The 24,019-nt window shown below is 41.7% G+C and overlaps 1 protein-coding gene across 3 annotated transcripts in view; it reads right to left on the bottom strand.

Annotated features, from left to right (window-relative positions):
* Positions 1-24,019, bottom strand: part of IRAG1 (inositol 1,4,5-triphosphate receptor associated 1) — a 97,417-nt gene that overhangs the window by 10,417 nt on the left and 62,981 nt on the right. For all 3 annotated transcript variants that reach the window (XM_070763202.1, XM_070763212.1, XM_070763194.1), the window contains 9 exons: positions 15,867-15,945; positions 15,078-15,198; positions 13,199-13,229; positions 11,656-11,796; positions 8,969-9,100; positions 7,949-8,090; positions 6,835-6,884; positions 2,002-2,100; positions 1,570-1,634 (listed from right to left, as the gene is read on the bottom strand). In XM_070763202.1, the coding sequence (XP_070619303.1) occupies positions 1,570-1,634; positions 2,002-2,100; positions 6,835-6,884; positions 7,949-8,090; positions 8,969-9,100; positions 11,656-11,796; positions 13,199-13,229; positions 15,078-15,198; positions 15,867-15,945 (860 nt within the window). The remainder of the gene's footprint in view (positions 1-1,569; positions 1,635-2,001; positions 2,101-6,834; positions 6,885-7,948; positions 8,091-8,968; positions 9,101-11,655; positions 11,797-13,198; positions 13,230-15,077; positions 15,199-15,866; positions 15,946-24,019) is intronic.

Here is a 24,019-nt window from a genome sequence, read left to right as displayed (position 1 = left end):
TAAGCTTTTACTGGGCATGTTGAGGTCACTGACAAAATTTCCTGAGATCTGTTGATACCTGGCTATTATTATTTTTTTAATGTCAGATTTGCCCCATGTGTGTTTTTGCACAGAGAAGCTCAGTTTGTTTAATGTAAGGTCTAGTAAGCACTAGAAAATGAGCAGCCAATATGGACTGCTTTGTAAAAATATGGTAAAAGAAATTAATGGGAAAGAGCAAGTTTGGCTTCTGAATCTAGTATAGGATTTAATTAACTAGTCTGTATTTCTACTACTGTTTGCAGTTAATAGGAGAACCTAAAGGATGACTACCTGTAGTGTAGATGTACTCTTATTAAACTCCAACAATCAATCAGAAGGTGGAAAGCCATCTGGGGAGATTTTTAAAGTTGGATTTCTGATCTGAGCAAAATATATGATTGAATTAAATGATCCATTTTAACTCTACGTGTGGGATGTAGCAAGTAAAAACCAGATACAATCCATGCTGACTTGAGTTAGTCACAAAATACCATGAGACTGTGGGTCTCATCACAGCTTGAAGCTATAATCTTATATAAATTTATTGGCCAGTTAATTTCCAAGAACTCAATTTCTCTCTAAAACACAAGTTTTTCAGTGGTAGGATTCAATTATTTTTACTGTGGTTCTCTGAGCATGGCGTGGTGGGTGTGGTGTGGCTTGGTGGGCGTGGCTCTGTGGGTGTGGCTTGGTGGGTATGGCGGGGAAGGATACTGTAAAATCTCCTTTCCCACCATTGGTTGGTTCCTACCAGTTTGCTACCGAACCGGTAGTAACAGTGGCAGGAGGCTCCACCCGCCTGGCAGAACGTAATCACGGAGCTTCTGCACATGCACAGAAGTCTGTGCTCCCACACACTTCCATTCCCAAACCTGTAGTGAGACATACTACTGATTCCCACCCACTCCAGGGGAAGGATACTGTAAAATCTCCATTTCTTCCCCATTCCAGGGAAAGGTTACTGCAAAATTTGTGAGTCCTTCAGGATTGGGGGACATAGAAATGAAATTAATTAATTAATTAAAGTCCCCATTTCCTTCTGATCAGCTGGGATTCGGGAGGCAGGGAATAGATAGGGTTGGGGCCGGTTAGAGGCGGTATTTACCAGTTCTCTCAAAATTTATGTTAATGGTTCTCCAGAACTGGTCAGAACCTGCTGAATCCCACCTCTGGGTTTCATCCATATGACATTATTTTATTCCCCATTTTTAAGGATTCAGTGTTATATAATTTTTTTGTAAAAAGTTGGCCTTATTTCTGAACATTCAGGCAAGGAAACAGGTATGTAAGCCCAACCATATTCTTTTCCTAGAATCCTAGTCCAAAAACAAATACCCACCAAAAAGATAATTATATCTGTTCCTCAAAATATGTTTTTAAGAATAGTAATACAGTTGTATTACTATTTATATTACTATATTTATTACTGTATTACTACCAGTATATGTATTATGGAGCTGCATTTTATTTTAAAAAAGGAAATGTTTTAATGCCAGTTAAAATTGTCTACTGTGTAACTCTTAATGAAATAAATATTCATGTACTCACTTCTCTGAAACTACAGGTAAGACTGGAGTTGATGTCAAATTGCTTCTTCCATTTGATGATTCAGACTGTAAATAAAGATATCCATTCAATGCCATTCAAATATCAAGAGCATAAATTGGATTTAAATATATGAGATTATGCTCATCACATGAAAAATATAATCTGTCTATTTTCCAAATAATTAATTTATCAAATGGACAACGATTTCACTATAAACTGGAAGATGGATTGAGAGTTTTAAGACACTTTTTCACTTCCAACTGCATACTAATGGCTTATTTGGAGCATGAGTGTAATCATTAATTTATATTTATATGAATCTTTATATATGTCAGATTTAGAATATACTGTACAGCATTTTTAATTAATTGAAACCAAGGTTTTATTCTTTAAATGTGTATTTATATACAATTTTTTAAGTGTAAATTTTACCAGGGAAGATGACACCAAAGGTATGGGCGACTGGCTAGGTGACTGGCCTGGGAGCTCAAACTTTGAAACGACAGCAACGCTCACTCTCCTTCGAGGCAACTAGAACAAAAAAGCATGTTATATTTCAATTTAGACATTTATGAGTGTTTCATGGGAAATACAACTAAACAGATTAGAACAAAACACGCAGAAAGGAAACCATGGGACTTCAGGATACAGTTGCTGTACAACTCCATAAAATTCACAAAATAATTTTATTGTAACTTTCAAACAGTGGCAATAATTTCTACGACTCCATAATTTGTTTCCGAGTGGTCTAACACATGGCAACTCCAAATCTCAACCAGCAAATGCTCTGTCCTACACATTGGGAAAAAGAATCTGAACTCCAAATACAAACTGAATAATCAAATTATCACAGATAACCCCCACTTGGTTAAAGACCTCGGTATACTAATAACAAAAGACTTAAGTGCCAAAGCCCACTGCAACAACATAGCCAAGAAGGCTTCAAGAGTTGTAAACCTAATCCTACATAACTTCTGCTCTGGCAATCTCTCACTACAGCTTTCAAAACTTTCACCGGACCCATCCTCGAATACAGCTCATCTGTTTGGAACCCATATCGCATCTCAGACATTAACACCCTTGAAAATGTTCAAAGATAATTCACCAGAAGAGCCCTTCACTCCTCCACTCAAAATAGAATACCCTATGAGACTAGACTTTCAATCCTGGGCATAGAAAGCTTAGAACTAAGACGCCTTAAATATGATCTAAATATTGCCCACAAGATTATATGCTGCAACGTCCTGCCTGTCGGTGACTACTTCAGCTTCAACCACAACAACACAAGAGAATACAACAGATTTAAACTTAATATTAACCGCTCTAAACTTGACTGTAAAAAATATGACTTCAGTAACTGAATTGTCGAAGTGTGGAACTCATTATCGGACTCCATAGTGTCATCCCCAAACCCCCAACACTTTACCCTTAGATTATCCATGGTTGACCTCTCCAGATTCCTAAGAGGTCAGTAAGGGGTGTGCATAAGTACACTAGAGTGCCTTCCGTCTCCTGTCCTATTGCTCTCCTATATCTGTTATACCTTTCTTCTATTCCTATATCTCTTCTTCTATTCTTTTGTTGATATATTTTATTCCTATATGTTCTCTTCTCTTCTTTCTTAGATATATTTTACTATGAGTATATCCTCTATAACCTTTGTTAGGTATTTTACTATGTGTATACCCACTAAAACCCTCATTGTGTAATGGACAAAATCAATCAATCAATCAAACAATAAACAACACCATAAAAGAATCTCACAGAATGTAAAGTGCAGGATAATGTTATACATGTTTATTTTGAAGCAAACTTAATTGTCTCCAGTGGAGCTGATTCCTTATTGGTGCTTCAGGTCAGCTGTCTCCGATAGCTAAGTTCTTAATGTAGTGGCTTCCTAAGGACCAGATTATACACTGTTCAAAAAAATAAAGGGAACACTCAAATAACGCATTCTAGATCTGAATGAATGAAATATTCTCATTGAATACTTTGTTCTGTACAAAGTTGAATGTGCACAACAGCATGTGAAATTGATTGCCAATCAGTGTTGCTTCCTAAGTGGACAGTTTGATTTCACAGAAGTTTGATTTACTTGGAGTTATATTGTTTTGAACAGTATACATTATGTTAAATTCAAGGAAGTGTTTTCTTTGAAACACTTCACTACAGTGATCCCCCGCTCGTTGCGAGGGTTCCGTTCCAGGAGCCCCCGCAACGAGCGGGTTTTCGCGAAGTAGCGATGCGGAAGTAAAAACACCTTCTGCGCATGTGCAGATTGTGTTTTTATTCCCACAGCGCTAGCGAGGAGCCGAAGATTGGGGGCGGCGCGGCTGTTTGCCGCCGGCATGGAGGGCTTCCTAGCAGCCCCCCAAACCCGGGTTGGGGGTCCGGGGGGCGCTGGCTCTCGCCGCTTTCGAGCTGAATCCGGGAGCGAGTTCGCTCCCGGATTCAGCTCGAAAGCGGCGAGAACGAACGGCAAGGAACGCCTTTTCCACGCCGTTCATTCTCGCCGATTTCGAGCTGAATCCAGGAGCGAATTCGCTCCCGGATTCAGCTCGAAAGCGGCGAGAACGAACGGCAAGGAACGCCTTTTCCACGCCGTTCATTCTCGCCGATTTCGAGCTGAATCCGGGAGCGAATTCGCTCCCGGATTCAGCTCGAAATCGGCGAGAACGAACGGCAAGGAACGCCTTTTCCACGCCGTTCATTCTCGCCGATTTCGAGCTGAATCCGGGAGCGAATTCGCTCCCGGATTCAGCTCGAAAGCGGCGAGAACGAACGGCAAGGAACGCCTTTTCCACGCCGTTCATTCTCGCCGATTTCGAGCTGAATCCAGGAGCGAATTCGCTCCCGGATTCAGCTCGAAAGCGGCGAGAATGAACGGCGTGGGCAGGCGAAGGGCGGGCGGCAGCGAGGAGTTTGCGTGGGCGGTGGGGAAACTCCTCGCTGACGCCAGCAAGAGGGGGAAGACCCAGGGAAGCCGCTGCCATCTACGCATGCGTGCCCGGCACGCATGCGTAGATGGTATTTTTGACTTCCGGGTTGAAAAATAGCGAAGTACCCTGTTCGCAATGGTTGGGGACGCAATAAACGGGGGATCACTGTATTTACATTTTTTAATCACTGTCCCACCTCACACTGTTGCAGCAGTACAAATCTCATGTCTCCACCCAATACAATTTTGTACAAAAGGAAAAAAACAAACTTAAAAATCTAAGCAACCTGGTGCTTTGTACATGGCTCATCTTCTGCCTAAAACACAGAAGAAAGTGACAGTGTATCAGCAGTTTTACTTCGATCACTTTATGTGGGCTAGTGAGGGGGAGGATTGTTATGTTCTGAGCGAAGAATGGAGGTAAGGCCAGAGTTATCTCTAACAGCTCTTTAGTTATTACTGTCTGTAAGGCCACTTCAAACTCCCTAGTTCAGGGGTCTCCAACCTTGGCAACTTTAAGACTTGCTGGCTGAGGAATTCTGGGAGTAAAAGTCCACAAGTCTTAAAGTTGCCAAGGGTGGAGACCCCTGCACCTAGCTGTTCTGGTTTCTGGTAGAAATTCAGCAAGTGCAAATAACTTTTATCAAACACATTATTTCATAAACAAAGAAACTCCATTTTATTCTCTTCTCTTCCGGTTATACACACATTTCATACTGGCGTATCTCTCCTGGCTCTTTTATCTCTCTTAATTGCATTCCTTACATTCCTTCTCCTGCTCTGCTAGATAAGATTTATTTCGTAAAAGCATGCTCACTAAAAAACAGCAGACAGAGAGTTAATCACACAGAATACTTGGCTTACTTGGAGAGCGGCATAAAAAAATCAACATCTTTTTGTTCGGCAACGTTGAAACTCCACCCTTCTTCTTTATTAGTCCCATGACGTGCCAATTACCTCACTCAATTATTTAACCCATTCATCTCCTTAATATCTTTTTATACACCTTTGCTCTCTACGTTTTTGAATTCTTCTGAATTTAGGATTAACCCAGCGTGCGTCTAATTCTCCCTCACTAGATCCTGAACTCATAGCCCCATCCTGTGGCTGGCCTCCCACCTGTTCTACTACCTGTAATCCCGGGCCCGCACTACTTCATAAACACTATCTGAATCTGAGTCCTCAATATCTTCATCATCCTCCAACTGATCAAGAGTATGTACAACATTAGTTGACATAGTTCCTTTTATAGGGAAGTAATTAGCCAACAACCAATCGGGAGATTGTATTTCCCTATTCCAACAGGATAACCAGGATAAAACTTTCAACTAGCAATTATTTTACTGCTGTGAGCCGCCCCGAGTCTGTGGAGAGGGGGGCATACAAATTTAATAAATAAAATAAAATAAATAAATGATCTCCAATACATAACAAGAATAAAATTATTATGCTAACATTTCCCTCACACTAATATTCCAGAACTGGGAGGAAGGATGAGACAATTCTCTTAAATGGGGAAACTATCTTTTCACATTTTGCAGACCTCCTGCATTTTCAGATAAAAATCAGCTCGGTGGAACCTTCCTTTTGCATTGCAGCTAACCTGGAAATAAGATCACAAGCTGGCTTGGGAATGTTGTAACCCCTTGGGGTGAAATATTCTATCCAGGACACCATGAGTGATAAGTCTTCTCTTAAGTGGTTGCCTGATTCATCTCATTGGTGAAGAAGAGTCATAGAAGAGCACAGGTTTAGTTAACAGATTTTCCAAAATGTTGGAAAGTGTTGGTTATGACCTATAAAGCCCTTCATGGCATCGGACCAGAATATCTCCGAGTCCGCCTTCTGCCGCACGAATCCCAGCGACCAGTTAGGTCCCACAGAGTTGGCCTTCTCCGGGTCCCGTCGACTAAACAATGTCGGCTGGCAGGACCCAGGGGAAGAGCCTTCTCTGTGGCAGCCCCGACCCTCTGGAACCAACTCCCCCCGGAGATTAGGATTGCCCCCACCCTCCTTGCCTTTCGCAAACTCCTTAAAACCCACCTCTGCCGTCAGGCATGGCGGAACTGATTCCCCTGGGCTGTTCTGTTTAATGCATGGTATGTTTGGGATGTATGATTGTTTTTATATTAAGGGTTTTTAAACTTTTTTTCATAATTGGATTTGTACTGTGTTTTATTGTTGTTAGCCGCTCCAAGTCTTTGGAGAGGAGTGGCATACAAATCAAATCGAATCGAATCGAATCAAATCAAATCAATAAACAAACAAATAAAATGGATACTTATGCATAGTGCACTAAATGGCTTCTTAAAGTTTGGAAAAAATACCTTTCCAATAGAAAGAGACATGGATCTTGATGTCCGAGGCACACCGTCATCTGTTGCAAAGTATAAAACAAAATCAAATGGGGGAAAAATGGTGGTAGAAAAGACAAAAGACATAGCATTTAGACTTATATACCACTTCATAGTGCTTTTACAGCCCTCTCTAAGCGGCTTACAGAATCAGTATATTGCCCCCAACAATCTGGGTCCTCATTTTATATACCTTGGAAGGAGTCAACCTTGAGCCGGTAGTGAGATTTGAACTGCTGAACTACAGCTAGCAGTTATAGTAGCTGAAGTAGCCTGCGGTGTGTATTCTAACCACTGCGCCATCCTGGCTCATTATTTAACCAGACTGTTTTATATTGAAAAGAAGGCTCATATCAAGCAACATCATTATAAACTATGATACAATATTGTTATGATTATTGATATGGATCATCGTTTCATTGAACCCAAAAGTGGTTTTTCAAGAGGTAACTAGGCTTTCTGTTTTTTCTTTGAAGATGTTTTACTTCTCATCCAGGAAGCTTCTTCAGCTCTGACTGGATGGTGGGAATCAGAGAAAGCCCAGTTGCCTCTTGAAAAAGCATCTTTGGGACAACTATGACCTGGATGACTGAGAATCTCCACACACATTTTGGTTGAATGTGTTACAATCTCAGTTTTTCTGAGTTTTTCTGAAGATACTTAAATCAAGATTTTTTAAAAATACAGTATCATTTAAGTGGGGTTTGATTCCAGGTGGCTTCATAGCTCTGACCCCAATTTGATAACTTTTTTTTATCACTGCCTTCTTTCCATGTGGTTTTTCACTTCTCATTTTAGTTCCAGAATTCTCTACAAATATTAAACAAGCCTGTTTGTACTTAATTTTTAAATCTTGGGCTGCCTCCTGCTAAGACTAATCAAGATGCACAACATTATTCAACAAATAAATATTCTACTTATCAGGAATTTGTATATAGATGTCCCAAAAGTCTCAGTGCAGTTTTAAGCTTCCTTAAAAATGTGGTAAGAGTTTTGGGATATCCCCTATTATCTATAACTACGTGGGAGAGCAAATAAAAGTTTTACAGTAATACAAAGGTTTGTTTAAAATCTCAGGACATTTTACCTGGAGAACCATAGCTTCTGCTAGAATTCTGATTAGCAAGTTTCTTATACTCCATGAGTTCAGCATGGTCCTTTTCATATGTTCTTTTTAAATTCTCTACATATTGCATCATAACTTCAGTAGCCTTTGACATACGTTTTTCCTGGAAGAAATAGATAAGAACAACACACATAAAGGTACATTTTCAATATCAAGGAAACAGCAGTATATAACACTTTTTAGCTATATTATTTTACTCAATAGGAGATCTGCCCATTTTGCACATATTGTAAGGAGAATGCCGTTGTATTGAATGCCATTTTTTTTTACTAATACTGAAATAAATGTTACAGGGAGTGACAGTATCCAAATTCTGTCTTTTAATCTATGACCCATGAAGGGCAGAAGCTATCATACTATTCAAGGCCTGGATGCAATCTAATCCCAAGATTTAGATTTAGATTTATTGGATTTATATGCCGCCCCTCTCCGCAAACTCGGGAGAACGTACCAGATATTCTGAGATCCTCCATTTTGGAGGCTAGATCCTCAGGATCAACAGTAGTTTATGCCACCTAAACCACATTTTTTAAAAATCTTACTATTATGTACATTATTTTCTTGCAATCTACTGATTAGTTTATCTTGTTTAATCATTTCCACTGTACTAGTAAATTGAACGTCTTCAGTCTGGACTTGTTTAAACAATAACGTTATTTTGGATTGTAAGAAATTTTTAGATCTATATTCTCACAAATCATTTCACTATGAGCTAGAAAAAACATCTGCCTGGAACATTAGAGGTGGTGCTGGTGTGTTAAAGAGAGAGAGAGAGAGAAGGGAGGAGGGAGGGATAGAAATCACTTGTCTAGATGGACCAAAAATTTAGTTTAGGGTGTTCAGACTTTTGGATATTGTTTTAGGATTATGCCTGTTATCTGGGTTTCGAACTCTTTTTTTAGCTAGAGTCAGTCATGGATTGACCAATAATCAAATTGGAGTGAGAATGTATAGTGAACCGGCAGTTTTTATAGTTTTTACCTGACGAACAGCGCCAACCATTTCAGCCCGACTGGACAGTCTTAAAGCTAAACGATGAAGCACAGCAATGTCTTCCAATAACTTCTGGTACATCTCTCTGTGTTCAGAATGATGCCACAAGGAAGCTGAAGACTGAAACAGAGTATTCCATAACATATTAACTATATTATAAATTTATAATATTATATTACTATATTATAAATGTAATATAATTAATTATTCTTTAATTTGAGAAGTCAAAGTTATAACCTATAAAGCCCTTCATGGCATCGGACCAGAATATCTCCGGAACCGCCTTCTGCCGCATGAATCCCAGCGACCGGTTAGGTCCCACAGAGTTGGCCTTCTCCAGGTCCCGTTGACTAAACAATGTCGTTCGGCAGGACCCAGGAGAAGAGCCTCCTCTGTGGTGGCCCCGATCCTCTGGAACCAGCTCCCCCCAGAGATCAGAACTGCCCCCACCCTCCTTGCCTTTCGTAAAGTTCTTAAGACACATCTCTGCCGTCAGGCATGGGGGAACTGAGACATCTCCCCAGGGCCTATACCGTTTATACATGGTATGTTTTTGTGTATGCTTGCTTTTAATAATGGGTTTTTTAGTGTTTTTTAAATTATTAGATTTGTTCTTACATTGTCTTTGTTATTGTTGTGAGCCGCCCCAAGTCTACGGAGAGGGGCGGCATACAAATCTAATAAATAATAATAATAATAATAATAATAATAATAATGTGCAATAAAGCCATAAAAGGATAAATTGCCATAAACATAATAAAATGGCACCCACAGAATAGGTTTTCATCTGTTTCTAAAAATCTAAAAACTTTAAAATACTGTACAGGTACATGAAAGGAATTTATTTTATAGTTGACATACTGTTGACAAGTTAACCAGTGGTGGGTTGCTCCCAGTTCGGCTCACTTCTGCAAACCAGTAGCGCACTGGGAGGCTCCACCCATCCACCTGGGATGCTTCTACACACATGTGCATGTGAACAGGTAGCAATGGGTTTTAGAACCCACTACTGCAGTCAACATCCAAATAACTACTTAAAGGATTAGTCAAGGGCAAGAGTTTATCATCCATTTGTCCTTCTCTCACTCAGAAAACTATAAAGAATAATCATCATCTTTTAAATATAATTGACTTGTATTTTGCATTTGTTCCATCAATCTACCATTAATATAATAATAATACCTGAACAATATATAATGGTATCTCTACCTAAGAATGCCTCTACTTACAAACTTTTCTAGATAAGAACCGAGTGTTCAAGATTTTTTTGCCTCTTCTCAAGAACCATTTTCCACTTACAAACCCGAGCCTCCGAAACTGTAGCCGGAAAAGGTAGGGAGAAGCTTCTGTGGGGCCTCTCTAGGAATCTCCTGGGAGGAAACAGCCCCAGAAAAGGTGGGGAGAAGCCTCCGTGGGGCCTCTCTAGGAATCTCCTGGGAGGAAACAGGGCCAGAAAAGGCAGGGAGAAGCCTCCATGGAGCCTCTCTTGGAATCTCCTGGGAGGAAACAGGGCCTCCACCCTCCCTGTGGTTTTCCCAATCGCACACATTATTTGCTTTTACATTGATTCCTATGGGAAAAATTGCTTCTTCTTACAAACTTTTCTACTTAAGAACCTGGTCACAGAACAAATTAAGTTCGTAAGTAGAGGTACCACTGTTCTGTATTTTTAGCATTGTGTTAGAAAATTTTTATCTTGAAGAGATTAAAGATAGATCTTCATGATTAGAATTTAAAATGTTCTTATATTTTACCAAAAGCTTGATAGTCAGAAAATATGTAGACTGCCTGACTCCAGTCAGGGAAATGCATGCTTTGCTGAATTGTTTAGCAATACTTTTCCTTATTAGTAGTTGTTGTTAACTACAAATATTTGAATTCTTAGGCTCTTTAATATGTATAAAAAATAAACACAGCCAAAGTTTAAATCTAACATTTAAAAAATGGCTTCGTTGTGTCATTTATTTTATTTATTTATTATTTAGATTTGTATGCCGCCCCTCTCCGCAGACTCGGGGCGGCTCACAACAAAGTGAAAACAATTTACAACAAATCTAAATTACTATTTAAAAATATTTAAACAATTAAGCATTTCTTAAAAGATTGAGAATTATTAATCAGAAACCATGACAACTTTTAATATACTATGTCAATTATTATTACTGCCAGTACAATCAACTTTATTAAAAATGGATACTACTTCAAAATGATGGTAGCTGTATTTCAAGAAATCATGATCCAAAATGACTGAAATGGATGGATGAATGAATGGATGGAGTGAAGGATAGTTGGGTAAGTGAGTGGATAGATGGACAAATAGACAGAACAGATTGAGAGACAGAATGTAAGCTGTCCATTCCACTCATGTATCTCTTTTCACTGAATGCCATTTTTGACCTCATACAAATTCTAGTGATAGTAGGTTCATGAGGGAAGAAAAGGTCTTTGGAATTTTAAATATTCAAGTTTCCTACTGTTTTGAATTGGGCTATCCTGATTATTCCCAAAATGTTTAGATTTTGGAGTTTGAATCCATCATAGAAGCTCCTTGCGTGATCACTCTCTTAGACCAACTGACCTCACAGTGTTTTAACTCATAGAGGAAGAAATTCAATATACCCTGCCTTCAGCTTCTATATAAAAAAAATTAAAACACATAACATGTTTTGTCTTACCGTAATTGCTCCCCTGAAGTTGTCTAATTCCTTCTCTGTATTTTCTTCAGCAAGATTTCTTTCCCGTTCAGCCTGATTAATTCTCGATTCCAATGTATAGCTATCATTTCTGAATGCCAGTGAAAGTTGTACAAATACATTCTGTTGCAGGAAAATAAAAATTGATTGAGTCCTTTCATTAACTCTAAAGATGAAGGAAGGAATTAATTTCCAACAACAAACTCTTACATATTGGCTTTCCCGGGGAGTCATGTTCCCCACTCTAAAATATTCTACCTATATAACTAGAAAGCGACTTAAGGTGCCTAAAACAACATGCACTTCACACTTGCTTTATATGATGTAGGGTGGTATTATAAAGTAGCAAGCAGAATTATATGAAATGTTATTACTCTGCAGACTCAATGCCTTTGCAAGAGACCATCAATATAATTTCTGTAGCTATCTTCCATCTTTTACACCCTGTATATAATGGATAGATAAAAAGTAATGTAAAGAAGGCAGCACTATTCTGACAATAAAATAAACCTTTTAAAATACTTAAATAGCTTTTAAACATTGGATTTCTATTTTATCTATACAGTACCTTATAATAATACATTAGGAAGATCAACAAAGGTTTCCACTATGAATGACTCTGGGTGGCAGGTTCTATACTGCATGCTATCACTATAAGATTAGTGTGCTGACAGAATAGATGCTTCCCTCTCCGAAATATCTATATGTTGAGTGCTGGCTACTTGTAGCCTTTGACTGACAGCTACTGGAGTACTAGATGATTTGTGCTTGTGCTATTTTTCTATATTATTTTACTTCCTTCTATAATCACCTGCTGTTATCTTTGCATGACAATTACCTACTTTGCATGGGTTTCAGAATACTTTAGAGCAGCAAACTTTTTTATGTATTTCAGTGTAGAATAAACATTTTTTTAAATGTCAGCACCATTTGATTTCCATAAACTAGGCTTAATGTGAAGAATTTTCTCTTTTAGAAAATCCAATTAAGTTTAATTCCTATTCTGTAACTCAACACTGGCAGCTAAATAGAATTCTTCTGTTACTCTTGATCTAATCTGGTATGTTCAATACGTTATTATAAGATAAATATTTTATATTCTATTTCTTGTAAAGGAAGTTTTGAGAACATTCTTCAAATATATACTGCTCAAAAAAATAAAGGGAACACTTAAACAACACAATATAACCCCAAGTAAATCAAACTTCTGTGAAATCAAACTGTCCACTTAGGAAGCAACACTGAACAACAATCAATTTCACATGTCAACATATTCAACTTTGTACAGAACAAAGTATTCAATGAGAATATTTCAATTCATTCAGACCTAGGATGTGTTCTTTGAGTGTTCCCTTTATTTTTTTTAGCAGTGTATTTCCACCAAGTCGTAAACTGAAAAATACCATATAACATTCCCTGAAAATCAAGTAAAGCTTCTCAAGGAAGCTTTTCAATGATCAGTATCAGCATTATGCGAAACACAAAACTTGATTGCTTTTGTGCTGTTTAGATTAAAAACACTTACCTCAACCTCTCGTTCAGTAAGTGGTGGAGAACTGCAATAAGAACAATAATAATTTATATGTTACATTTAAAAGCTATTTATTATGCATACTTAATCAGCATCTTACAGGACATTTTCTTAATTAAGGAAATAATCAGCCAACTGCTTATATGTTATAATTAGAGAATGAAAAAAAATACTACAGTATAATATGTCTTACTAAAATCAAGCACATATAATTCATATTTTATCATTTGTAAATTTCATTATTACATTGCAAGATACAGTACAGAATTTTCCTTAATGGTTCCTTAAAAAGTAGAGGTTATCCACACAGAACCAGCATCATAATTGTGGCTGTGTGTTGTGCATTTCATGAGGTTATAGGATGTAAATCTTGTTTCTCTAGAGTTGAATGACAAGCATACTAAAATATAACGAATAAACCATATTACTTGTAATAATTGATTATATGTCATTGATATTGCAGGATTATGAAATGACAGAGCTCAAGGAGACATAGAATATTTTATTCTGGAATAACCTCATAAAACCTGAGAATCATGATTGGCTCAGGGTCTCGCATGGTTGACTGAGAAGTAAACCCCGTGTCAACTTCAAAACGGATCAGGCCTGCCGCAGCCATCTTTCCGTTTCTCAGATTGCCACACAGTATGGGAGGGAGGAGAGGTTTGGAATGTTAAACCAGACAATAACAGCAGATCATTCCATGGGAACCAAGGTCATCTCAACGGGTGCTGGACAGAGACTAGAAGCAGTTGCCTAGGAGAGGCCAGAATGCCTAATGGGACAATGTGACCTGTGACTTTGAGGAAGGAGATTATCTATTCTTTAATTATACTGAAACCTTAGGGAATAGTTAAATATAAACAATGGTTTTGCTTTTATTCATGTTGAAATGTACTCAATAAAAAAGTTCTTTGAGTGTTGTGGTTAGCTCTGGCCCAGCTCCTGCCCCAAGGACTGTGGATGTGGGGAAGACATCCACATGCTGCAGGCCTGTTTTGCCCCCTGGTGGAATCTGCTGATGAAGGTTCCTCTGACCAAGAAGACATGAGTAACAGGGAGGAGGAGAGTGGGGCAGACAGCTCAGAAGGAGATCAATTATCTAGCTCCTCCTTGGATTCAGAACAAGAGTTAATGATACAACCACGCATGCGGAGAGCGATGCATAGGCAACAACAACTGAGAGATTATTATCAAAGAAAATGAGGCCACCTGTGGTTGGGTGGGGCTGTGATAATTAGTGAGGCTGCTATAAATAGCAGCCTGTGGGTTTGGCCATTGTGGAGGATTATCTGATCGTTGTGTTTCGTGACTGCTTTACTGACTTTGACTTTTTGTGTGCTGATTTTCCCCCCGATTTGAAACTAAACCAGAGCAAAGTGTGTGTCACTTTGTGAAAGAAGGACTGTGAATTACCTCACAGCTGCAAGCTAAGTATCACAGAACTGATAAGGGACTTGTACAAATTACCAGTTTGTTTGGAGACGAGTGCTCTTTGCTATACCAAAAGAGGGCTTAGTTTATGTGAATTTTCATGATAAAGAACATTGTTTTGAATTTTCAAACGTGTGTGTGTCTGAAATTTGTACCTGTGAATTTTTGGGAGGAATCTACCAGAGAGCCTGACAGAACATTGAGAAAGCTGTATGTCTCACAGTGCTGAATTGTTTGGATTTAGTCGTCGGAACCTCGACACCCTGTCACCATAGTCTTAATTCTGTAAAACTGTATTACTCTGCATTCTTTATTTTATGGTCATGTAGACAAAAGTCAATACCATCTCCACCTCTTCCTCCACTCACTTTAATGAGATTAAATACTTCTTTCATTACATATATTCAGACAGTAAAATACCACTCACAGATGGATTTACCTTCCTGAAAATGGTGTTTGTACACGAAGTTTTCGTAAAAGAATGTCAGGAATGTTGGGCATGTCATCACCTCTATTCTTTGATTCCTCCTCCTCCACCAAGAAAGTGATTGGTGAAGGCCCTAAAGAAAACAAATGTTTCATTGCTAAAACAGAAGCAACAAAGCAACTGAAGAATATTACTTACTGCACTCTGATGGTTCATATGTTGTGGGAAGTTGGATGGGGGAGGGCATTCTGCTCTAAGCAACCAATTTCAGAATCGATTTCATTAAAAAAATCAATTTCTGCATTACCGATTAAAGTAAAACTCAAATACTACAAAGGATGATCAAAGAATATTCCGTTATTCAAAAATTAAGCAGACATTTATTCTTCAGCAAATTGCATAATAAATCTCTATATTCTGGTAATTATATTTGTCTAGTAATAGTTCTAATGATCTCAAATTCAAATATCATTGTAATCAACTGACTATAACTGTATTTAAGACCATGGGTCTACTGTTGAGTCATTAGCAAATTTTCTACATATACACTTGTATAGTTTCCATAATAGTGTATATGTAGAAACACTTTCATTACAGCAATGGTGAACCTATAGTACTCTGTTATTGGATGCCAACTCCCATTAGTCCCACTCATATCCTTTACTCATTAAGAAAGAGATTACATATTGACATCCTTACTAAGATTTTTAGCAAAAGGCTCAAATTTAGAAAAGTGGTGTGGCTACCAAAGTCATACCCACTCCCATTTAATCATATATAAAAGATGTAATTGTATTTCACCTCTTTCCTGTTCAGCAGCTTCACTTAGATCAGGAAGTTTAAGTCCAGCTAAATTTTGATTTCTCATCAATATATTTTCCTGATAGAGGAAAAAAATCTTGAATTATTTCTTAATGCTTTATTTTAAAAATAAATTTTCAATAACAATAAAGTCTATGAAATAATGTGTTATAAATAAATATAAAGCTATGAATTGCTTGATTTAGTAACAAGATTATTGAGTCTATCCTTCACTATACAACATTCCCAATATGATTAAGAAATATAAAAATGATACCAATAAAGGAGAATATTTATAGTTCAGGGTTGAAACAAGGGGTTCTTGCTGTTCTCTGAGCTTGTTTCCTTGCAAATGTTTCATTACCCAAACTAGATAATATCATCAGTGATGATGTTATCTAGTCTCAGTAATGAAACATCTGCAAGAAAACAACCAAGTTCAGAGAGCATAAAGGAACCCCTTATAAAAATGATACCTGTAATATATTAAAAGATTAAAATATTGTTAAAATAATACTGGAATAATTAAAGAAATAGGAAAAAAAGAATTTCATTTCATGGCATCACTATCAAGTAGACTCACTAATTGTCATCAGTTTATTTAAAAAAATCTCTTTTCATATCAATTCATAAATAGCACAAAACTTTTGAAAGGAAGCCGCATTCGGAACTGTACCTACAAATGGATTGGGAAACAAAAATACAACATATTCTTAATTTTAATATTCCCTTAAAAGGGGGGCGGGAACAGATGCAGAAACTACACACCTATCAACCTGACCTCAATACCAGGGAAGATTTTGGAAAAGATAATCAAGCAATGAATCAATAAACACCTAGAAGCAAACAAAGTTTGACAAAGTGACAAAATTAGTGAACCAGAGGAATGCTGTCGATGTGGTTTACTTGGACTTCAGTAAGGCATTTGATAAAGTAGACCATAACCTACTACTAGATAAAGTAGAAAAATGTTAGGCAGCGTTACCACCAGATGGATTCAAAACTGACTAACCAACCGCACTCAACGTATAGTGCTCAATGGAACTGCATCTACATGGAGGGAAGTATGCAATGGAGTACCCCAAGGCTCTGTTTAGGCCCAGTACTCTTCAACGTTTTCATCAATAACTTGGATGAGGGGATAGATGGGGAACTCATCAAATTTGTAGATGACACCAAACTGGCAGGAATAGCCAACTACTCTCAAGAAGATAGGCTCGAGACACAGAAGGATCTTCACAGACTTGAACATTGGGCGCTATCAAACAAAATGAAATTCAGTGGTGAAAAAAATAAGGTTCTACATTTAGGAAATAAAAACAAAATGCACAGGTACAGTATATGTGGTATCTTGCTCAATAGTAATAACTGTGAGAGGGATCTTGGAGTCCTAGGGCAGTGATGGCGAACCTTTTTTCCCCTCAGGTGCTGAAAGAGCGTGGGCGCGTGCTGTCGTGCAGGTGCGAGTGCCCATTCCCATAATTCAGTGCCTGGGGAGTGTGAAAACAGCTTTCCCCGCACCCCGGAGGCCCTCTGAAGGCTAGAAATGGCCTGTTTCCCAACTTCTGGTGGGCCCAGTAGATGCCCTTCCCCATCCCCCGGAGATTCTCTAGAAGCCAAAAATACCCTCCCAGAGCCTCTGTGAGAGCCAAAAATCAGCTGGTCAGCACACACATGCATGTTGGAGCTGAGCTAGGGCAACGGTTGGCGTGCCAGCAGATATGGCTCCGCATGCCACCTGAGGCACCTGTGCCATAGGTTCGCCATCACTCTCCTAGGGTATATCTAGTTTAATGAAAAGAAGGACTAGGGTAGACATGATAGCAGTGTTCTAATATTTCAGGGGTTATCACAAAGAAGAGGGAGTCAAACTATTCTCCAAAGCACCTGAGGGTAGAACAAGAAGCAATGGGTGGAAACTAAACAAGGAGAGAAATAACTTAGAACTAAGGAGAAATTTCCTGGCAGTTAGAACAATTAATCACTGGAACCGTGGAACAGCTTTCCTCCAGAAGTTGTGAATGCTCCAACACTGGGAATTTTTAAGAAGATATTGGATAACCATTTGTCTGAAGTAGTGTAGGGTTTCCTGCCTAAGCAGGGGATTGGACTAGAACAGCGTTTCCCAACCGGTGTGCCGCGGCACACTAGTGTGCCGCGAGACATCGTCAGGTGTGCCACGGCGAGAGGCGGCGGAGGAGAGTGGGCGGATCGGGCGGGCAATGGGGCAGGGCGGAGAAGCCAGGGGCGCGTTTGGCCGGAGGCACCTACTGCCGCACCTCCCTGCCCCTGCCTCCCCACGGTGCCTCCGGCCAAACGCGCCCCTGGCTTCTCCGCCCTGCCCCATTGCCCGCCTGATCCGCCCACTCTCCTCCGCCGCCGCCTCCTGCCTTGGGGCGAGCAATCCGGGAGTCCGGGACTGTGTGGCTTTGCGCCATGAAGAGAAAACGGCCGACTTTTCCCTGCTGCCGTTTTCTCTTCATGGCACAAAGCCACACAGTCCCAGACTCCCGGATCGCTCGCTTCTCCGGTCAGCAAAGCCATCTGCCCAGGAAAGCGCCGCGCTGGCCGGAGAAGCGAGCGATCCGGGAGTCCGGGACTGTGTGGCTTTGCGCCATGAAGAGAAAACGGCAGCAGGGAAAAGTCAGCCGTTTTCTCTTCATGGCGCAAAGCCACACAGTCCTGGACTCCCGAATCGCTCGCTTCTCTGGCCAGCGCGGCGCTTTCCTGGGCAGATGGCTTTGCTGACCGGAGAAGCGAGCGATCCGGGAGTCCGGGACTGTGTGGCTTTGCGCCATGAAGAGAAAATGGCCGACTTTTCCCTGCTGCCGTTTTCTCTTCATGGCGCAAAGCCACACAGTCCCGGACTCCCGGATCGCTCGCTTCTCCGGTCAGCAAAACCATCTTCCCAGGAAAGCGCCGCGCTGGCCGGAGAAGCAAGCGATCCGGGAGTCCGGGACTGTGTGGCTTTCGGCCGGGCTAACGGGAGGCGGCATGAGGCCGGGCGCTGGGGACGTCTGGGAGGGCGAGGAGGCTGATGGCTGCTGCGCACTCCACTCTCTCTCCGGCTCTCTCTCGCTCTTTCTTTTTCTCTCTGTTGCTGGCATGGTGAATGAGAGAGAAAGAGAGAGAGAGAAAAAGGAGGGGAGAGAGAATGAGAGAAAGAAAGCAAGAGAAAGAGAGGGAAAGAAAGCAAGAGAGAGAGAGAAAGAAAGGGGGGAAGGAGGGAGAGGGAAAGACATAGAGGGAGGGAAGGACGGGAGAGAGAAAGAGAGCAAAAAAGAGAGGAAGAAAGAAAGAAAGAGGGATGGAGAGAAAGAAGGGAAGGAAGGAAGAGAGAGAAAGAGGGAGGGAGAAATAGAGTGAAATGGAGGAAGAGATTTTTTTTTGTCCAAACGCCGCCCCCCTTCAGTGTTCCCCAGAATTTTGGAAAACATGAATAATGTGCCACGGCTCAAAAAAGGTTGGGAAACACTGGACTAGAAGACCACCAAGGTCCCTTCCAACTCTGTTGTTGTTGTTGTTGTTGTTGTGATTAATCTATCTACTAAAAAGAACACTAGATATGTTTTAAAGTAGCTCTAGTGCAGTGGTACCTCAAGATACGAACCCCTCGTCTTACGAACAACCTCGAGATACGAACCCGGGGTTCAGAAAAATTTGCCTCTTCTTACAAACTTTTTTCGTGTTACGAACGCCAAACCCAAACTTCGGGTTCGGCGTTCAGGAGGCTGCTGGGAAGCCCCCCGGCTGTTTTAAAAGGTGACAGCCGGGCGGCGGGGCTTCCCAGCAGCCGCACGAACGCTGAACCCGGAAGTTCGGGGTTTGGCGTTCGTAACACGAAAAAAGTTCGTAAGAAGAGGCAAATTTTTTCTAAACCGTTCGGAGGCTGCTGGGAAGCCGCGCGGCTGTTTTAAAAGGTGACAGCCGGGCTGGGGGGGCTTCCCAGCAGCCTCCGAATGCCGAACGCGGAAATTCGGGTTTGGCGTTCGGCTTCAGGAGACGGCTGGGAAGCTGCCCGGCTGTTTTAAAAGGTCACAGCCGGGCTGGGGGGGCTTCCCAGCAACCTCCCGAACCCCGAACTTTTGCTGAACTTCCGGGGTTCGGGGTTTGGGAGGTTGCTGGGGAAGCCTCCCAGCCCGGCTGTCATCTTTTAAAACAGCCGCGCGGCTTTCCAGCAGCCTCCAAAACACCGAACGCGGAAGTTCGGGTTTGGCGTTTGGCTTCGAGAAGCTGCTGGGAAGCCGCCTGGCTGTTTTAAAAGGTCACAGCCGGGCTGGGGGGCTTCCCAGCAACCTCCCGAACCCCGAACTTTTGCCGAACTTCCGGGTTTGGGAGGTTTCTGGGAAGCCTCCCAGCCCAGTTGTGACCTTTTTAAAAAAGCCGCGCAGCTTTCCAGCAGCCTCCGAAACACCGAACGCGGAAGTTCGGGTTTGGCGTTCGGCTTCGGGAAGCTGCTGGGAAGCTGCCCGGCTGTTTTAAAAGGTCACAGCCAGGCTGGGGGGGCTTCCCAGCAACCTCCCGAACGCCGAACCCGGAAGTTCGGGTTTGGCGTTCGGCTTCGGGAAGCTGCTGGGAAGCCGCCCGGCTGTTTTAAAAGGTCACAGCTGGGCTGGGGGGGCTTCCCAGCAGCCTCCCGAACGCCGAACACGGAAGTTCGGGTTTGGCATTCGGGCTTCGGGAAGCTGCTGGGAAGCCGCCCCGGCTGTTTTAAAAGGTCACAGCCGGGCTGGGGGACTTCCCAGCAACCTCCCGAACCCTGAACTTTTGCCGAACCTCCGGGTTCGGGGTTCGGGAGGTTGCTGGGAAGCCTCCCAGCCCGGCTGTCACCTTTTAAAACAACCGCGCAGCTTTCCAGCAGCCTCCCGAACGCCGAACGCGGAAGTTCGGGTTTGGCGTTCGGCTTCGGGAAGCTGCTGGGGAAGCCGCCCGGCTGTTTTAAAAGGTCACAGCCGGGCTGGGGGGCTTCCCAGCAACCTCCCGAACCCCGAACTTTTTGCCGAACTTCCGGGTTTGGGAGGTTTCTGGGAAGCCTCCCCAGCCCAGTTGTGACCTTTTAAAAAAGCCGCGCAGCTTTCCAGCAGCCTCCGAACACCGAACGCGGAAGTTCGGGTTTGGCGTTCGGCTTCGGGAAGCTGCTGGGAAGCTGCCCGGCTGTTTTAAAAGGTCACAGCCAGGCTGGGGGGCTTCCCAGCAACCTCCCGAACGCCGAACCCGGAAGTTCGGGTTTGGCGTTCGGCTTCGGGAAGCTGCTGGGAAGCCGCCCGGCTGTTTTAAAAGGTCACAGCTGGGCTGGGGGGCTTCCCAGCAGCCTCCGAACGCCGAACACGGAAGTTCGGGTTTGGCATTCGGCTTCGGGAAGCTGCTGGGAAGCCGCCCGGCTGTTTTAAAAGGTCACAGCCGGGCTGGGGGACTTCCCAGCAACCTCCCGAACCCTGAACTTTTGCCGAACCTCCGGGTTCGGGGTTCGGGAGGTTGCTGGGAAGCCTCCCAGCCCGGCTGTCACCTTTTAAAACAACCGCGCAGCTTTCCAGCAGCCTCCGAACGCCGAACGCGGAAGTTCGGGTTTGGCGTTCGGCTTCGGGAAGCTGCTGGGAAGCCGCCCGGCTGTTTTAAAAGGTCACAGCCGGGCTGGGGGGCTTCCCAGCAACCTCCCGAACCCCGAACTTTTGCCGAACTTCTGGGTTTGGGAGGTTGCTGGGAAGCCTCCCAGTCCGGCTGTGACCTTTTAAAACAGCCGCGCGGCTTTCCAGCAGGCTTTGGGAAGCTGCTGGGAAGCCGCGCAGCTGTTTTAAAACGTGACAGCCGGGCTGGGGGGCTTCCCAGCAACCTCCCGAACCCCGAACCCGGAAGTTCGGCAAAAGTTCGGGGTTCGGGAGGTTGCTGGGGAGCCCCCCAGCCCGGCTGTGACCTTTTAAAACAGCCGGGCGGCTTCCCAGCCGTTTCCCGAAGCCGAACGCCAAACCCGAACTTCCGCGTTCAGCGTTCAGAGGCTGCTGGGAAGCCCCGCCGCCCGGCTGTCACCTTTTAAAACAGCCTGGGGGCTTCTCGGCGGCCTCCCGAACGCCGAACCTGGAAGTTCGGGTTTGGCGTTCGTCGTTCGGGAGGTCGCTGAGAAGCCCCCAGGCTGTTTTAAAAGATGACAGCCGGGCGGCGTTTTTTTTGCGGGGGGGGGGGGTTGGTTGCACGGATTAATTGACTTTACATTGTTTCCTATAGGAAACAATGTTTCATCTTACGAACCTTTCGTCTTACGAACCTCCCCCTGGAACCAATTAGGTTCGTAAGACGAGGTATGACTGTATTAAAAACTTTTAAAATTACCAATATACAGTATAACTTCTTTGCCATTTCAGTTACTATATTTATATGGTTGCCAACAACATTATCTGAGGAGCTTATTTATAGTAAATAATAAGTTAATGCACAATAAAATAGTAAAATGCAATTTAAATTCATATCTCTTGGGATAACAAGTTTCTTTTAAAAAACATCTCTCAAATACCTTCAATAATCTTATGCACTGAGGAATTTTTCTTAAAATTAACTAATGAAGCTGAAGTTCACATAAGTTTTCTAATAGTGCATATGGTATTGCAAGTAGGGTTTCTCCCCCTAATATAATAGCAGGTCTGTGGATATTTGTTACGTGGGGAGGCAGGAAATTCCATTTAGCTTTTCCTCCTAGCATTAACACTATAGTAATGACAAATTTGCTACATAAACTGTTATTAGCTGGACAGAAACTCCATTAAATCAATCTCCCATGTGTGCAATTAAACTTTTAAACTCAATATTCTTTCTACTGATACACCAAACTGCGATATTGCAAAGGCATTTTTGGGGTCATATGCATTTGTAAACCACCATCATTTTGGGTCAGTAAAATTCTTAATGTTTCCATTAAACCATAAAAGCTGACACATTCCTAAAACCATACTAGCACCACAGCAAGTGATTTGGTGGTTTATATATTACATTAAACATTACCTTTACATTATAAACTATTAGGCTATGTTTAAAATATCCATTCACTTGATCTGTGCTCATAGCCCTCTAAAACTAATTTAAAATAATATTAAACATTATTTAAACATTTGAAGATTAAAGGATAACAGCTTGTTAATATACTGCATATTGTGGTAAAACCTAAGAGTATATTTACTGACATAAGAAGGCATATCACTGACCTCCTTAAACAAAGTTAATAAAATGCTTGACATAATTTCTAAATGGCTGTATTTAGAGTTTGTCACTGATCTACTCAAATTGTATTGGTTATGAACTACTAATTTTTGCAGTCACCCTAGTTCAGGGTTGCTGATTTTGCCTCTGTGTTGCTCTATTTTAGACAGACTATTTCTGCTGTACAAAAGTGGTTCTCTTTACATCAATGTTTCTCAATTATTTTCTGTTACGTGCCCCCTAAGAAGTAGTAAACATTTTGTGCACCCCCAACTTTCCACCAGGACGATCGTTTGCAATATTCAGCACGTTTCACGTGGCTTATCAGTGTGACTGGAGTATAATGTGTTTAAGTGATGCCTTAATTTATTTGGCTTCATGTTGTTCACTGCTAACATTTCTAGACACCGTAAACATTTTGGTCTTTTCTCATCTCCCACCATAGTCACAGTGAAGCCAAGAGCTACATACGCTTCATCATATTTCCTCATCTTAGCTTTCAGGAGACTTATGTTTGTCTCATTATCTCCGTCTCTCTCCTCCTTTCCTTTCATCCATCTTAAATATTTTTCCATGGTGTCTCATATCTACTACTCTGTGCTGTATGCTATTGTTTGGTGCAAACAACCCCTACTCCCTGCAGCAAAAAAGAGCATGTTCCCCGGGATTACACGCACCCCTGACATCATTCCGTGCCCTCCCAGGCAGGGGGCACCCCACTATTTGAGAAACACTGCTTTAGATCAATTTAGCAAAAAACAAAATATAAAAGCAACTTAAGTACATTTATAGCAGAAACTCTTAAAGGAACATTACATTTTTATGTGCAATGATGTATCTCCAGAAAGAAAGGGGGGATTTTTTTGGGGGGGGGGATGTGAAGATATAAAATGGTTTATTTCATGCACAAATATTACTTTCTAACATGACAGCTTCTTCCTGCTTACTGTCTTACATAGCTGTATCCA

Source organism: Erythrolamprus reginae, chromosome 1 (assembly GCF_031021105.1).
Source record: "Erythrolamprus reginae isolate rEryReg1 chromosome 1, rEryReg1.hap1, whole genome shotgun sequence".
NCBI classification, from domain to species: domain Eukaryota; kingdom Metazoa; phylum Chordata; class Lepidosauria; order Squamata; family Dipsadidae; genus Erythrolamprus; species Erythrolamprus reginae.
The sequence above is the reverse complement of the archived record's forward strand: the minus strand, read 5'-3'. Positions and strand labels throughout refer to the sequence as shown.